The sequence below is a fragment of the Protopterus annectens genome, chromosome 12.part0 (assembly GCF_019279795.1).
Source record: "Protopterus annectens isolate FY-2018-M chromosome 12.part0, PAN1.0, whole genome shotgun sequence".
In the NCBI taxonomy this organism is placed as follows: domain Eukaryota; kingdom Metazoa; phylum Chordata; order Ceratodontiformes; family Protopteridae; genus Protopterus; species Protopterus annectens.
The window spans coordinates 1,268,231,705-1,268,249,887 of record NC_056746.1 but is presented as its reverse complement, the minus strand read 5'-3'; the positions used below and the strand labels follow the sequence as shown (position 1 = coordinate 1,268,249,887).

At 36.4% G+C, this 18,183-nt stretch overlaps 1 protein-coding gene across 2 annotated transcripts in view; it reads left to right on the top strand.

Annotated features, from left to right (window-relative positions):
• RBCK1 (RANBP2-type and C3HC4-type zinc finger containing 1) overlaps positions 1–18,183 on the top strand; it is a 348,371-nt gene that overhangs the window by 78,774 nt on the left and 251,414 nt on the right. For both annotated transcript variants that reach the window (XM_044090303.1, XM_044090302.1), the window contains one exon: positions 9,473–9,617. In XM_044090303.1, coding sequence (XP_043946238.1) covers positions 9,595–9,617 — 23 coding nt within the window. In that variant the 5' untranslated portion in view covers positions 9,473–9,594. The remainder of the gene's footprint in view (positions 1–9,472; positions 9,618–18,183) is intronic.

Sequence of the window (18,183 nt, the reverse complement as noted above, 5' to 3'; positions counted from 1 at the left end):
AAAGCATATGATAGGGTGCCCAGAGAGGAGTTGTGGTATTGTATGAGGAAATCAGGAGTGGCAGAGAAATATGTAAGAGTGGTACAGGATATGTATGAGGGTAGTGTGACAGCGGTGAGGTCTGCGGTGAAAGTGACAGGTGCATTTAAGGTGGAGGTGGGATTACATCAAGGATCAGCTCTGAGCCCTTTCTTATTTGCAATGGTGATGGACAGGTTGACAGACGAGATCAGACAGGAGGCCCAATGGATTATGATGTTTGCAGATGATATTGTGATCTGCAGTGAGAGTAGGGATCAGATTGAGGAGACCCTGGAGAGGTGGAGATATGCTCTAGAGAGGAGAGGAATGAAGGTCAGCAGGACTAAGACAGAATATGTGTGTGTGAATGAGAGGGAGGATAGAGGAATGGTGAGGATGCAGGGATTAGAGTTGGCGAAGGTGGATGAGTTTAAGTACTTGGGATCAACAGTTCAGAGTAATGGTGAGTGTGGAAGAGAGGTGAAAAAGAGCATACTGGCAGGGTGGAATGGGTGGAGAAGAGTGTCAGGAGTGATTTGTGAATGACCGGTACCAAGTAAGAGTGAAAGGGAAGGTCTACAAGACGGTAGTGAGACCAGCTATGTTGTATGGGTTGGAGATGGTGGCATTGACAAAAAGGCAGGAGTCAGAGCTGGAAGTGGCAGAGTTAAAGATGTTTGCACTGGGAGTGACAAGGATGGATAGGATTAGGAATCAGTATATTAGAGGGTCAGTTCAGGTTGGACAGTTTGGAGACAAAGTCAGAGAGACAAGATTGTGTTGGTTTGGATGTGCTGAAGAGGGATGCTGGGTATATTGGGAAAAGGATGCTAAGGATGGAGCTGCCAGGTAAGAGGAAAAGAGGAAGGCCTAAGATACAGTGTATGGATGTGGTGAGAGAGGACATGCAGGCGGTTGATGTGACTGAGCAATATGCAGAGGACAGGAAGAAATGGAAACAGAAGATCCGCTGTGGCGACCTCTAATGGGAACAGCCGAAAGAGAAGAAGATTACAGTACATGGACATTGATATATTGTAGTTATATTCACAAATTGAGGGATAATTCTGCAACATATTTATTACCAGAAGGATAAACTTACACCTGATATTTCTTTTCTTTTCTTTTGAAGTTTCAAGCTAACTGCTTATTCCCACTGAAGTAAGAACTGTCGTAATAGGCTGGATAAGTCAAACCAATGGCACTATTGCATGTCATTAACTTCGTAATACAAACCTGCTATTACAGGATAAGTACCTTCCCTAGATCTCACAGGTCCGGGGAAGAGTAAATGGATAAATTAAAACCTCCTGATGAGATATGACCTAGAGATCAGATATAGTCACACCAGAGGAATTCAGTCAGCAATGTTAAATGTATTTTCAAGTTAAAATGATTAAATTCATTGACCACATTAAACCTGCTGCAATTTAAAATGTCTTAAGCTTCTATTGTAAGAAAACCACGTCAGTTTTGAATATTTGTAACATAATAACTGAGAGGAATACCCTGAATGGCACCCCAGCCGTAAATATTAACGGAAAATGTGTTCAGATCCTGCTTCTATGGCTAATGCATTTTAGTACAGTATGTGGCCATGCGTGTGTATTATTAACATCTCTAACCTCACCTGTTTGCTTGGATCTCCTGATTTACCATTAAGCACCCCCCCCCCCCCCAATTTCACAGTCTCACAATTTGAGATAAATAGGTAGACTTTTTTATCCTCAATCTTCTGTGTAAAATTACTGCTGGTTCTGAGATTTGATTTGACTAGAAACTCTTCAAGAACCTCTTCTGTGATGATGCAACAGCATTGTCTGGTTTTGGGGTGCCTTTCAATATCTGTAATATATTGAGATTTTGAGTCTGTTTAAGCCCTATGTGGACTTAGCGAACCATTTTTTTTGTCCTGCTACGATGTCCTTGGTCTTGTTACATTCTGGAAGATTTTGGCCCAAAGAGTAACTGCACATTCATTGTTAACATTATCAAAAAAATAGTGCATGTGCAGTTTGAACAGCCTGCTTGACCCATGCCAGCATGGTTTCAGGAGCAGCCATAGCAATAAGGCTGCCATACGATGGTAAGCTAGTGACCTCCTTGTGGTGTGAGATCAAATTCGGCACTGTGGACTCTGGACCCTTGACGTAATATTTATGTCACTATTCTCATTTTTCTGTGCTGTACAAATGGTTTCACCTTATTTCCTCTTGTGGTACATGTAGTGGGTGGATTCAGTGATTAATTCTTCCTCGTATCATCCCTCAATAATAGAGGGTTCCAGGAGGTTTGGCCTTCAGCAGTCATCGTTCACACCTGGAGTTACTATTCATTGGAGGAGCTTTGACATATCATATTTCTGAAGGCATAGATATGGACCTATTCATCGTTCACACCTGGAGTTACTATTCATTGGAGGAGCTTTGAAATATCATATTTCTGAAGGCATAGATAGGGACCTATTCATTGTTCACACCAGGAGATGTTATTCATGGGAGGAAGTTTGACGTATCATATTTCTGAAGGCGTATGCACTTATCTTGCTTGTTTACATAAAGCAGCTGCTGTTCCTCTGACACTCTTATGTTAGCTGTAGACTTTACAGTGGCAAATGTATTCTTAAACCTTCTTGTATACAAAGGTAATTTGTCACTATTACCATATCACATACCTGAGAACACCTTCACTTACATTGTTTTACATGTTCTGTAACACTGTACATCTTTTACACTTTGTCTATGTGTGGATTTATCTGTTCTTTTCTTTCTACTTCCTTAAACTCCTGTAAATAATGTATTTTTGCCTCTGGTTTAAGTTGATCCCTTTTGATCAGTCAATTACTAGTTAACAAACTTAATAAAAATAGTTTTCAATAGTGTACGTCATGCAGTTTTTTTTGAGGGTTTACTTAAAAATGGACCAAAAGGTCCACTTGGATTATTTGGCTTTCAGATGTGTACATATATCGCCATGTCATCTTTCTTAATCACTGACAGTCCATGTTCAGAAACACATCCAGACTACTCCAAGGAAGGGCCAGGAAGGGGCAGAGAGGGCAGAAGCACATCATTTTCTCAGTACAAGATCAGTGAGGAACAATGGCTGATGTTCTGATTGGTGGTTTCAATAGAGCAAGAGTGTTCTGTTGAATGTCATTGCACGCTCCCTACTTTGGGAGTCTAAAAATAATATATATCTATCTCGATATGGTGGGAGAACTCTTGGGAGGGGGGATTTGTGAGAGGGAGGAAGAGGGCATGAATAGCTGTTAGATGGAACTAGATTTGGAATGCTGGTGAGGCAGTATTGCTTCATAGAGAGAGTGCTAGAAAATGGAATAGATTATGAGACAATATCATGGTATCTGGGACAAAAGACTATACATTTAAGTAGGAAATTTGGAATAAAAGTGGAAATTAAAATGGGAAGTCCCTACCTGCAAAAAGTTTATTTCCACTTGTGATCACTGTAGAAAAGAGAGATCAATTGTTCTCTTTCCGTTGGCATAATCCAGTATTTATACAAGGACCAGATAACAAGAGAGTCAGAAGTTGATTGTATATTGGTAGATGGAAACAATTTAAAAGGCCACCAATTGATTAAATACCTCCTACCAGTAAATCTGGTGGAATATTAGGTCAGTCCACACACAGGTTTTATTGGTAATGACCATCTAAAACTGCATAAATACAAATGAAATGAAACATGGACATGATGCATTATTCTTTATTTATTTATTATTTATTTACATTTGTTTACCGGGCAATTCCGACTGGACGCAGGTCCTTTTTCAGCCGATGCCCAGGGAGAAAAGCTCCACATCATGTACGTGATAAATAGAGATACAAAGTTGCAGCAATAGTAAACAACATTACAACACAAGTTTAGGGCAAGCACAGCATGAACTATACAACTTGTTAAAGAAAGGTGAGAGGCTACATTATTTTATGGCCAAGGATATTACATATAAATTGTATACAAAGAATAGCATTGTAGCAAAGTTTTTTTTGTGTTCCAAAATTACACAAAAATGTTTATCAGCCTCCAGGTCGACCGATTGTTTCGGCGACTGGAATTTTTACATACAATGTGGGCAGTTTTCTGCATGAAACATTGATTACAGAGGTGGTGAAATTACCATCATATATTAGAGATTCCTATGATTTTTTGAGTAAAATACAAGGAATAAAATGGACCAAGGACATGTTTTTTATTACAGCAGATGTGGTCAGTTTATACACAAATATCACGCATCATTTAGGCTTGAAAGCTGTACAACATTTCTTGAAAGATACACCTAGGACTCAATATATTATGGAATTATTATACTTCTGTTCATCAAATTCAAAAATATTATTAGTTAGAGTGTTGTATAAACAAAATGTAGGAACAGCTATGGGAGCGGCATTCGCCCCAGTTTATGCTAATTTATTTATGGGACTGTTTGAGATTGAACACATCTATAGGAGTCAGTTTTTCAATAGACATGTGCTTCTATATTTTCGCTTTATAGATGATTTGATTTTCATCTGTAAGGACGGAAAACATTTGGCTAATGAATTTGTTGAATATTTAAATATTTATAACTATAAAATCAAATTTGACAGGATACAGATAGGTGGGGAAATTAATTATTTGGATATTTTTTGAAAGGACAAGTAGGTAAGAAGATTCACACTATGATACATAGGAAGTTTAATCAGATGAATAGGATGTTACATGCTACTAGCTGTCATCCAGAACACACTTTAAAGTCCATACCTTATGGAGAAATGTTGAGAATTAAAAGATTATGTAATGATGTTAAAGAGGCAAAAAATGAAACTAAAAAAATTATGTATAACTTCATAGAGAGAGGGTATAATTCAGATGAAGTCAAATCAAGTTACGTTAAATTATATGGAAAAGGTCATGAAGGAGCAACTAATAAGAGAATTATTAAGAATAGTAAGTCTGAAATAATAAATAGAAAGAAAGAAAGTTCTAAAATGTTCTTTGTCACAAAATATACTGTTTTTTCTAATAAAATGAATGAGATGGGGAAGTGCCTTCACTAATAGATGTTGAGCTTTGTGTCTCCTATCGGAGGGGACGCAGTTTAAAAGATTTTTTAGTCCGGGGAAGATGTAAGAGACCAATACAAAATATAGGAAATGTTATTACTAAGGAGGGAACATTTCCTTGTGGAAAATGTGCCATATGTCAATATATAGTAAATGAGGCAGAAAAAATAGGAGATAGAAGTTTTAACACCATGGGCACATATTCCTGTTTGAGCAGGGGAGTAATTTATGTGATCAAATGTTCTTGTGGTAAAAATTATATAGGGGAAACTAAAAGAAGTTTAGCAGAGAGAATAAAGGAACACATTAGGGATGTTAAAAATATAAAAAATGTTAAGCCCAGTAGCAGAACATTTCCATTTAGCACATGGGGGGGCTATTAAAGAAATGAAAGTCACAATTTTAGAACAAATAGAAAATCAGTATGGTGATGAGAATTTGTTAAAACACATTTTAAAGAAAAAAGAATCTATTTTGATTATGAAATATGAAACTTTGCAGCCCAGGGGGCTCAACAAGGAGTGTAATTGGCAGGGTTTTATATGTTGATTGTTTTATTAGTAATTATGAATAAGTTTTATTTAATTGCTTAATTGATTTATTGGAAATGTTGAGAGTATATAATGTGGATGTATTAATGGATAAAGTTTTTTTACTCTGTAAAGGCAACAGCTGAGGCGCTAGAGACGAGACTATAAGGTTTTATCAATAAATTCATCTGGGTGGAAAGTAGAGCTGTCTTTCACTGGTCCTTCTTGTGGTTAAAATAACATTACAGATTGTTGGCTTTAATACAATAACAAGATACTGATTATCAACAATATATACAGTAAATGTTGCAAGTTAAGATAGTTTCTTGTTGTTTATAACATTAGTAACAAAGTGGTCAGTCTAGATTTTAAAGTATGTAAAGACAACTAGCTATTTCTGACTGTGGTTACCAGTGGCGGTAGTATAGTTGGGTTAAGAGTCTAGGTGGGCGAGGGTAAGGGGGGGGGGGGTGTTAGTCTGGATTAAAACAAGGACAAAGCCAGTGCAAATTTAAGTAGAATTTGAGCGCAGTCTTGAAAAGGCTGCTGGAAGGTAGAGTAGTTATAGAGGGTGGAAGATCGTTCCAAAGTTTAGATCTGGTACATGAAAATATGGCTTCTCCTGCTGAGGTTTTGGGTTAGAGGACAGTGAGTTGATTTTTATTGGCCTGGTGCGGTGATAGGGTTAGAGAAGGGTTTGAAGGGAAGTGATATTAAGAGGGTGGTTAATAAGTTTATGAGCAAGGGTGAGGTGATTAAAGTGAAGGAGTTGTGGGAGTTCTAGCCAGTTTATTTCTTTAAGGGAGATACAATGATAGCTGCGATAGGAGGTTCTAGTGGTAAATTTAGCAGTTTTGTTGTAACAAGCACCCGACTTGTGTAGGTCTGTCTGTCTAAGGTTGGTAAGTATGGGGGATGCATAGAGTAGGGTGGAAGCTGGGAATTGGCTATGGAGATTCTAGCCACCTTGGTTAGGAATTGGCGGCTTTGATGTAATGCACCAAGTTTATTGTGAACGTTTTGTTATTGTGAGAGATATGTGGGTGTCAAATCTAAGTTTGTTGTCTATTTTGACACAGAGTAATTTTGTGTGTTCTGATGGAGAGATGATGGTATTGTCTTTGGCGAGAATGTTGAAGTGGGGTTGTTTTGGGTGGTTTTGGAAGGTTGGAACAGGAGAAGTTTTGTCTTGCTTGGATCGAGTAGGAGCTGAGCATTGGATAGCCAGCTTTCTACAGAAGAGAATGATTCCTGTGTGATTTGTTGTCATTCTAGTAGAGTGGGGGCAGAGCAGACGACAGAAGAGTTAACTGTGTACTGTATAAGAGATGCTAGTGTGGTGGCAGTATGTAGGTTGTTAGTGAAAAGTTATATTTGGATTGGTAGAGCTCCTTATTGTGATCCACCATTTTACATGGATGCAACTAAGCCTGCGAAGTTGTAACTGTGGTCATATATGTCAACATATTGAACACTGGCACAATAAAGCACAAGGAGTACTGAGACAGAGTGTGATGCTATTTTATTGGGAATCTGGTGGTAGTATTAATGGACAGAGTGGCTAGCAAGGTCCTCCTGTCAATACTGTAGCCATCTTCTGGTAGGTAAGCATATGCATGTGTGTATAAACACAGACACACACACACACACACACACAGACACACAGACACACACAGACACACAGACACACAGACACACAGACACACAGACACACACACACACAGACACACAGACACACACACACACACACACACACACACACACACACACACACACACACACACACACACACACACACACACACACACACAGACACACACAGACACACACAGACACACACAGACACACACACAGACACACAGACACACACACACACACACAGACACACACACACACACACACACAGACACACAGACACACACACACACACACACACACACACACACACACAGACACACACAGACACACAGACACACAGACACACAGACACACAGACACACAGACACACAGACACACAGACACACAGACACACAGACACACAGACACACAGACACACAGACACACACACACACAGTCATGAGCAAGCCTGTGCACTCATGCACTTATTATTTTTCATATAGCCGCTTGCTGTGGAAGAGAAGGCTATGTTATGTTTACTTGGAGTTGAGAGTTAGAACTACAGTTTGTGTACTAGCTTTAGCAGCTGTTTTTATGAGGAACAAGAAAATAAATAGAATTACTTAAATCAGATTAAGTTTAACTGTCCATTTCCAGAGAACAGTATTTACCTTGTGGTGCTAGAACCCAAAATGTTATTTAGATATGAATATAGTGACTTATGGACTCTACTAAATCTGCACGGCTCATTCCTTATATGACCAAAAATTGTGAATGGCATTTTCTTCGAATGTAGAAGGCGTCCTGAATTCGGAACATTCCACCAGCACACTACTAATAAATATAATCTAAGATTAGAAATGAAAAAAAAAAAGACTAAAAAATCCACTGGTGAAGATTTTTTTAAACTTAAATTGTTGTTTAAGTTTTAGAAAACCTGCTATGCCATGAAGAAGTTTAGCAAACTTAATATTCCTGTAAGTGGATGAAATTTGTCTAATGCCTTTTTTCACTTCTGTGACAATGGGACTATAAGATGCAGCCTGTAAGATAGTATGCCAGGACAGGTTTGACAAAACTGCATGTTATACAAGTAAAATAAAGCACAGTAAATTCTTAGAGTTCTGTGCACACATTTCTGAGGTCTTATACCGTGTACTAGAAAAACGCACATCAATGTACTGAAATTAAAGTTACAGAACCTCCTTTCATTAAATTGTCAGTAACAAAGGTGCTTCTGTGTTTTGTTTGGTGTTGTTCACTGAAAGCATTTCCTTGGACGTTCAGTACAACTTTGGAGCTGAAATTGGCATTTACCTTAACTTCAACATGAGAGTACCTGTCAGTCTAATTTACATGAAGCAGGTAGATCATCTTGCTGTCTTCAAACATATATCCTTAACACCTTAAAGACAGGTTTGAGTGAGACTGTTCCCCCTGTTATTTTATGTTGTCGTACTTGGCTGAAACTACTTACCCCCTTTGATAGTGACCTTTTACTCTGTTAAAGAGAATGAATGATTTTCTTGATACACATTTTGGGAGTTAGATGAACACCTCTGCTTACCCGAAGGTCGAGTTATATATATTTGCTTTGTATTACATTTAGACTCTGTGTGCTGCTATGGTTTGTTTGACAACCTAGTATTTCAACTTCCAGTGTTCAAACTACAGCAGTTTACTAACAATAAAATTCTCTGTAGTTTTATTGTAACCACTTTATCATTCCGTTTTCCTGATGCAGTAACTTTTCCCTACAATTCCGCTATTCATTATAACATTTATTTCTCTGTATATTGTTACCAGATTTCACATTCTGACTTGTGGCTGAAAAGGTTCTGTGGCAGATCAACATGCTTGACATGTTATCACCATACAAACAATCTATAAAACAATGTTTATACAAATGAAAATGTGTGTCCTTTCAGAATGTACCTGCTGGTACTGCCAGCTGTCTCTCTGTGCAGTGACTTCTAGTTCCAGCAGACGGTGTAATGACCATTACAGTGTGGTATTACAAAACTGCTCAGTTTGAGTATGATTACATGAGAAAGAGAAAGCAACTTCGGATGGAATGTCAAATGTCTTGGATGATGGCAAAACTTCAGTGGCATACTTAACAAGTAGAACCATACAGCAGTTGAAATGTAATTTACATGACAGTTGGGAGGTTTAAAATATTTTGTTAGTCTGATAAGTGATATGTGATAACCATTTTGTTTTATTTTAAATTTACAGCAGAGGAGCTGACACTAAAGCTAACCAAAGCCATTGAAGTAAGAGACAAAGAGACCGCACTGCAATGTGTCCAAAGCCTGATAGAAGATCAAGCCCATGTCGCAGTACAAGTGAAAGAAGAAATGTATCCAAAACATAAAATCCGGTGAGTAATTTGTCCAAGCCTTAACTCTTGTGATAGGTATGCATCTGTATTAAAAAAAAATAAAAAAACTGTGAGTATATGCTTTGAGTTCCTTGTGGCTTATTTTTCAAGAGCAGGTTGTATAACATCAGTAGTTTTGGCCTTCAGATACTCAGATCACACCAGGATTGAAAAAAGTAATGTGAAATAAAAATAATTTGTAAGATGGCACAAGGACATTTATTTAAGGATCGATTGACTGATTCATTCTTTCTTTCTTAACTGGGTAAGTGAACTAACCAACCCACCAGACCAAGTAAGTAAGGGTAAGGGAACAAGTTCGGGGACCCTTTTCAAACACGACCCTTGCCAGAAGGGCAAAAACAGCAACAGTTAATAAGTACAGGTAGGATTAAAACAAAATACAACAAAACAAAGAAATCACTAAAGCACCTGGTAAAGATTGCATATAGAAAACATAGCACAGGTATGAAATTGCATTTGAAAAGCAGTACAAAGTCTATTACAATACAGAATGCATTACAAACACCTTAAGGAAATAAGCATATAAGCATATACCAGCAACTATTGACGTTTAGCAGATAAGGGCAGCTATTAATTTCTGCTTTTGTTAATATAGAGACAGTGGATGTTAGGATGTTTGTAAAGTTACCAGACTTTAATTGCATCAGGATAAGTAGTAAAGAGTGTTGTGGAAAACACATGAACATAGTGGCACAATTTAACAGTCTTGTGGATGTATGTCTTGGAGAATCCAGTTTCATTTTATCTAAGGCTGTCTGGCTGCTAAAACATTTTGCAAAGGATAAAAAAAAGGAAGAAGGAAAAAAATGCATCACCCTTGTTGTCCAAAGGCAGGTTCACACAAACTAAACATTAATAATTTGTAGTGGAACCTCCTATTTGAGTGGAACCAGTGAACTATTGCAAGTGAGTTGGCCCATTTCTCTACAGAAGTTGCTTTACTTGCTTTGAACAGAGCTCTTTGAGAGTTTTCTTGAAAGCCAGTAATTGATCTATGATCTTAATGTTCTCTGGAAGGTTGTTCCAGACAACTGGTATTATTTGTATATGGGCAGGAATAGGCCTAAATGACTTATGTGATGCTAAGTGGTGGGATCCAATGGCATATAGTGTTACTCCGTGCAGTATTTGTATGTATGTTACACACACACACACACACACACACACACACACACACACACACAGAGTCATAGATACAGAGATTACTATCATCTGGCGACTTATTTTATCAAAAATTAGTATTATTTTGATCCCATAGATATGTGTATTTAACTAGTCTCCAGTAATTAGACTTACAAGTAATTCACTTTTAATGTCTGGCTGTTTTTAAGTTCACAAAAACAAAGAAAAAAATGGATGGTATCCCGTAAATCTGTGTAGCAAGACTTTGGTATTATAGGTATGCAATCTCTAGCCTGCAGTACAAATGCCTTCTTAGCCTCTTCCCTTTCTATTATCTTTCCCTGTCCAGTTATTTACTCGAAATACCTTGGGTTCCTTGCCAGTTTTCTCCAGTAAATTCCAGCCCATTCAGCCTGTTCTCTGTACCCCCAAGAAATGCAGAAGTTTAATGTGTCAGAATACATATTTTGTAATATGTCTTTTAAAGAACCAAGTGTTCATTTTAAGTTAATTGATTAATGAGCAAATTTTCCCGCGCTTCAGCGGATGTATATAAACCCTGAATAGATACTTGGTAATTTATCTGATGAAGCGTGGATGGACCACGCGAAAGCGCTCATTTTTTACTTCCATTAAAAGTTTTTGCCTATTACAGAGTTGCCATTGTGTTTCGTTCTGCTACAGCACTTTATTTGGATCACTGTTTTGGTACTACACTACGTTGATACAGTGTACCCCTAATTGTAATCATCCCTATCAGCAAAATCTCCTTTCTCCATTCTCATGTTGACTTTCTTTGAATACTTTGTGCTACTTTATTGATATAATATTCTGTATGGCTGTTGTTGCTCTCTTTAAGGTCCTGCATCCAAACTCCCACTCTCTCCTTATTTCTTGAAGTCGCCCCCCCCCCCTTCTTTAAGTAGCCGTAAAATATCCATTCAAATCAGGTAATTCTAAACCACCTTGTTCTATTGGAGGGATCAACTTATTCCGTTTGACTGTTGCCCTTTCCCCTCCCAGATAACACATGCTTGCACAAGAAATTTGTTACTATGTTTAGCCAAGGGCATTAAACCAGATATTCATTCATGCAAAAGCAAGAGGAAAACATCTCGGCTCTACAAATATTATAATCAGTGCACTTTTACCCCTTACAGCCCATCCCAACAGTCCAGAATTACAGCATATTGACTTGAGCATGCTTTTGTCCAGCCTTTCTTCTCTTTTTACACTGTAATGCTTACATTTCTTAAAACTTGAAAAGAAAAAAGCCTTCTCTTATGCAGCAGTCTCTGAAAATGCTTTACTGTGTAACACCCAATTTGTATCATGGAATTCAAAGAACAAAACTTGTTTTACTTTTTCCCTTTTAGTGCCCTTTAAAACATTAATGTCATGAAATGGGGTGTATAAAACATTAATGTCATGAAATGGGGTGTATAAAACATTAATGTCATGAAATGGGGTATATAAAATATTAATGTCATGAAATGGGGTGTACAAAACATTAATGTCATGAAATGGGGTGTATAAAACATTAATGTCATGAAATGGGGTGTATAAAACATTAATGTCATGAAATGGGGCGTATAAAACATTAATGTCATGAAATGGGGCGTATAAAACATTAATGTCATGAAATGGGGTATATGCCTTTCAGTCAATGCCCCACAAGTTTAACAAAGTCCAGTCTTTCTCAGCCACTTTTTCTTGTAAAGCCATTTTACACAAATGTGATTGATGCGTTATAGTCTCACATTTAGTCACTAATTTCAGTGTTGCTGGTCTTACTGTTCATCTCTGTCTCCCAACCCCAAACTCTGGTTCAGGTCTAAGGTACTCCCAATTCTTCTAGTCAACTCCTGTGCTTTTTTTCTGTGTCTCAAGCAATTTCCTTTGGAATATTGAAAAATGTTTCAGTGGCAATGTCTGTCTGTGGGTTTTAATTTCAGATGAATAAGAAACAGAGTCCCCATTTGTTTGATAGCTCACTTTTTGTTGCACAAGCTTTTGTATTTCTTCCTTAGCATATTCTGCATCAAAAATGACTTTGATACTTTAGAAAAAAATATTCTGAAGACAGCTGGATACAGCAGCCTGAATCGCATACTTCCTTTTTGACGTTCCTTGATTGCCAGAATAAATTTGCTTCTCTTCTGCCTGGTATACAGTGAATAATCATTTTTCACAAATACTCTACTTTTGCCAGGTTTTAATATGTTGCTCTTCTGCCAGAATTTTGTCAGGATCAATTCTTTCTGCTGGTACAATTGCATCATTTCTAATTGAATTTTTGCCTATTTTCTTATTGCCACGTTTTGAGTATACATGCAATATATCCTTTAAATTAATCAATCCTGCTGTGGAATACTAGTCCAGTTTCTTGTTTGTACTTCCATAAAATTAATACAGTCTGTTCCTTCTAGTTTCTCATGTACATCATAAAATGTCCCTTTTTCTCTGCATGCTTTGCCCTCTAACTCTACCATTTGTGAAACATCTCGTCTTGAACACTCATACTCAGCCAGCCTTTTCTTCATTTGACGACAAAAGCCAGTAATATATCCTTTATTGATCTCCTGGAAGGCTTTATGCCGAGGTACTAGAGAGGTTTTTGTGCTGTTAATAAAGGATATATTACTGGCTTTTGTCTGGATATTTTTCTGTACTGCTTTAGTGGTTTTGGATTTTCTTCATTTGACCTCTGATTTTTGCAGTTTTATCAGTTTATTCGAATAGCTGTTTAAAACTTCTTCCATTTTTTTTCCAGCCTTTTGTTAGATCAGTTGATATACTTCTTCGTTTCATTTATTTTAATCGGCTCTGAGCACATTTGATTTGTTTCCTCTAAAATTACTAAAAGCCATCTCTTGTATCAAAAGTGCAGCTGCTCAGCAAAAAGCAATTCAAGCCCCAAGATTCTTCCCAGCTTGGAAGAATTTTTTCTTCACCGTTTCCTGTTGATTTTCTTTCAGGCTTTCAAAGTTTCTTCTTTGCTGGCATCTAGACAGTGTACTGACTAATTAGTGAATGCATTTTACTAAAACTTTCAGAATTGCTAGCTCTTATTTTTCAGTTTCTTTTTTTCAGAATGGGAGAGCCGAAGTCAACTTGCTGATCAGTGTGCAGCCATCTTGGAAGTCCATCTGTAGTTCTTTTATCTCCTTTTCATCATTCAGTACTTCAGTTACAGTTGGTTTGATTTCCATTTTCTAGTAATTTATTTTTTAGCAGCTAACTGTATTAAGGTAAATAAGGGGTTATTATGCCCAGGCAATTCATATCTTGTGCCCACGCTCAAAAGAATAAATTCCTTAGTTACAGCCGTTTGCTCCCAAAACATTTCTGACAGAGTACTTTGAAGGGAATTTTTAAAATTTGCCAACTCATTACAATCCCAAAAAATATGTTCTTGGTAACTTCTCTCTTTTCCATCACATTTTTATCATTTGCTATTTACCTGGAAAAATCCTCTTTTCTAGACTTTGTTGCGTACTTGGGAGCCAAACGGATGCCCTTGCATTGTTCATTTTATAAATTGCCTTTGCTGCCTCCATTGTCAGTCTTTTCTAACAATCTCTAATTCATTCATACTGTTATAAAATATTTTATATGCCCTACAAATTATTCCCTTTTAACATCAACTTCTGTTCTAGACTTGACTAAAAACTACTTTGCATATTGCCGGAAACTAGGATTTTTCTTAGTGTCTAGGGCCTCTCCATATACCTCTTCAATTGTTTGTCTTGTCTCATCATCAAATAATCATTTGTATTTTTTCAACTATTACAATATAAACTCACCTCATCTCTTTTGCTGTACTGTACTAGATGGCATTAAATTTACCTGTCATGCAGTAATTGTTAAAAATTCCCCCAAACCATGACAATACTTTTACAAAAACAAACACGTTAACTGTATGCAGAATATTACTATATAAATTAATATGGTCAATTTTATAAGCAAAACATACAGAAAGAATATGTGTTTTTTCACAAATATTATATTTTCATTTGTATGTTCATGCAGTTCAGGTTTTCAGATATAAATATTGTTAGATAAATTAAATAATGCCCATATTTTTAAGTAAAACTTGTGGAGAGAGTCGTTAATCCTTCATGAAGATAGCAAATTGCTTCATCAGCAAACATTCTCATATCGACAATTAGTTCAGCAACTGAATAAACTCAACTGAAGCAATAGTAGTTAGACCCGTTGTACGTATTGTCCTATTTAACCATGTTAGTAACCAAATAAAATGGAAAGAAGTTTCTTCCCTGTCCACAATGCCAAGAAAACATTAGCGTTTACAGTTATGTGGCTGTATCCTATGGCAAATCGTACCAATTTTATTGCTTTTCCCTTGATCACACCTTCTCTCAAATTCTCACACGAGTCACTCTTTCCATTGTTAAGCTGTCTAATCTGAAGATTGTTGGTACTGCTGCCTTCTGAACTGGCACTGTTAAGCCAACTTGAAATGCTCTTGCTTTAGACTGTTAAGATTAATTTAATCACTCACACCCTAATGAAGATTCATTGGTTATCTTTCTTATACTATTGTATATAATGCTTGCTTATTGCTTCCATGCTTATTCAGTTTGTGTACATGTGTGTCATTGTGTAGCATTTATGTAATTGTGTGTCTGTGGGTTCACGTAGTGGTTGGAAAGGGTATTGCACTGGCCCACTTAGCCATTTAATAAACAAAATAAATAAAAATGAATGAATGATTCAATCAGTCTTGCTCTTTTAATGCTGTTTTCCTTTTCAAGAAAGGAATGACTGCCTGAAGGCTTCCTTTGCTATTGAAAGGCTCCACTCATACCAAGCTTGCACAACTGCTGCATTTTCCTCAAATTCTCCTCTATCTGTACTATTCCTGGTCTTTGTTTTTAGTGTTGACAGCTGTCATTTCCTCATCTAGTTCCTGCAATGACTGCGTCCCGCTAGGGAAAAGATTTTCATAGCTGCAGGGTATACCGGTCTAAATGTAGCAATTTCTGCATGCATACCCAAATCATTGGCTTGAATGGTAATCATCTTTTCCTGGTTGGCAAAGAGGAGTCATAGTTAGTGAAGATTCTTCTGCCCTGCAGTATGAATTCTTTTCCAGGTGCCCACAGCTTGGATAATAGATGCTATTTTAGTGTGAAGTTTGGACCCAGTGGGCCATCTGTCTCTTCTTTTCAGTGTCTGTCTACATCATGAGCAATTTTGCATATACTCATTCCCTTTCCTACCTTTTCTTTATTTATACATTTGTTAGCCAGGTGAGTATACTGGTCCAGGGGGTGCACACAGATATGTAAAACACAGCATAGAAAAGTGCTGACATAATAAGCAATAGCAAATGCAGGTACGACTGGTATGTATAACAACATTTTAGTAAGTAAATATTTAGAAATCAGGAGGGTAAAATAAATAATGGATAACAGAGTGATAAGTAGTGAAAAAATTACATGGAGCTGCTTACTGCTTGGTGTGATGGATTTGAAGTGTTCTTAAGACACAGTCTTGCTGGCTGGATTCTGCTAAAATTCAAAGTCTGGTTATATTTGCATTCACAGTCTGTTGCATACAGAAACTTGCAGAATATACACTGATGAGAGAATATACTTTGCAGCATCAACTTTAGAGAGCAGTAACAAATAACTTTTTATAATAAACCAAACGGAACCACGTTGCAGCTTAAAAGTACTGTTCCAACTTTACTTCTCATATAGTACAGATGATGTGAGAGATATAACATTTACCTTAGGACACATGAGTCCCTACCATACCTCTAACATAACTGGATTTATACAGCTCTTTATATACAGTTTTCGTCCTATAGAAACAATACTAAGCTTCCTTGTTTAACAATGTCTTGTAAGAGACCAGCTTTTCTGACAGTGTGAATATCCTGTAACAGTGTCCTGATGTTCATGCAAAAAAACATATTTTTGAGGAAACACATTGTTCTGTATTCTGTTTGGATCTTTGTACAAAAACATCTGTTCTTGTGCCAATGCTGATAGTCATATCCTGTTTTCCATGCAGAAAAACATATTTTTGAGAAAACACATTGTCACAGTGTCATAAACATATCCTGTTGTTTTAGGAAACATATTGTGTCCATCCTGTTATTTTAGGAAACATATTGTGTCCATCTTTTATATGCAGAAAAACATGTCAGTGTTCTTTAACAGCAGATTTTGCATTTTTGCTCTTGCATACATCCTGTTTTTAAGTCTGTAAGGGAAAAATGTCCATTCAGCAGATTCCTTTTCCAAGCCATGGTCATTTAGTATGACTGCTGATCACATATTACTAAACTCTGTTTCTGCATTTAAGCAAGCTTTTTCTTTCAGCATATTTACAACATAATTAATTTCAGACTTATATTCATAAAATCTAACAATTCCCTCTGTTTTTAAACATACTCAAAACATTTTATATAGAAAACACAATAAAAAGCAAACCTATAGTCTTCTTTTGATACAAGTCAAAATGCAATTTTACATAGTTAATATAATGATATTAAGTTTTACTACCAAACCTGAATGTATTTAACAACTTTTTCTTTTGCAGACCATTCTGTGAAAATATTTTATCAGTTATGAGCTGTGTCTGTTTTAATTTTACTTGATTAATTTATTATTTTGCAATCACAGAATTTAATTTATGATTTAGAATTGTTTCACTAGCTCTTTGCAACTGTTGAATTAACTATAAGAGACAATAACTATGTGCTACTACAAGCATTTATACACTGCTAAAAATATACAGTTTTAATGTCATTTTAACCATCACATTGTGGTCATGTCTTTGAACTGCCCATTAACATCTTGGTAAAGTACTGAACTGGGCTTAAATAATAAGTATTTGAAAGCAATTATTTTACTGGGGTAAAACCAGTGATATTACAACTTGACAAATTACTTTTGAACTTATTACGATGTATCCTGTACAGTATGTATTTACACAGACTGTTTGCTATTTATGCATTTCAATCTAGTAGGTACCCTGGACCCATTGTTTTCTTTAAATATGTTTTTTTCACACATATTCATTACTAGACATTAATTTCATTTGTACTAAATTCTTCTGCATTTGTACATACAATGACTATAAAGTACATTTAGTCTAATCTTACAAATTTAATAACATTAATATTGAGCAAAATCTTGGAAAATGTTTATGTCTCTCTAGAAATATCTAGTGGAATTGATACTAAATCCATATGTCCTGTTATTTTAAACTACATGCTCAGCAATTAAAAATATTCATGCTTTTTTATACCAACATTGTTTTGTCAAAAACATATTGAAATAGTGACCATTCTTGCTATTAGAAACATTTATGCATTTTGCACATCTTTATTCTCTCCTGTATAGCTTTAATAAAGCAAGTTTAAATCATCTCTTGTTTTTTA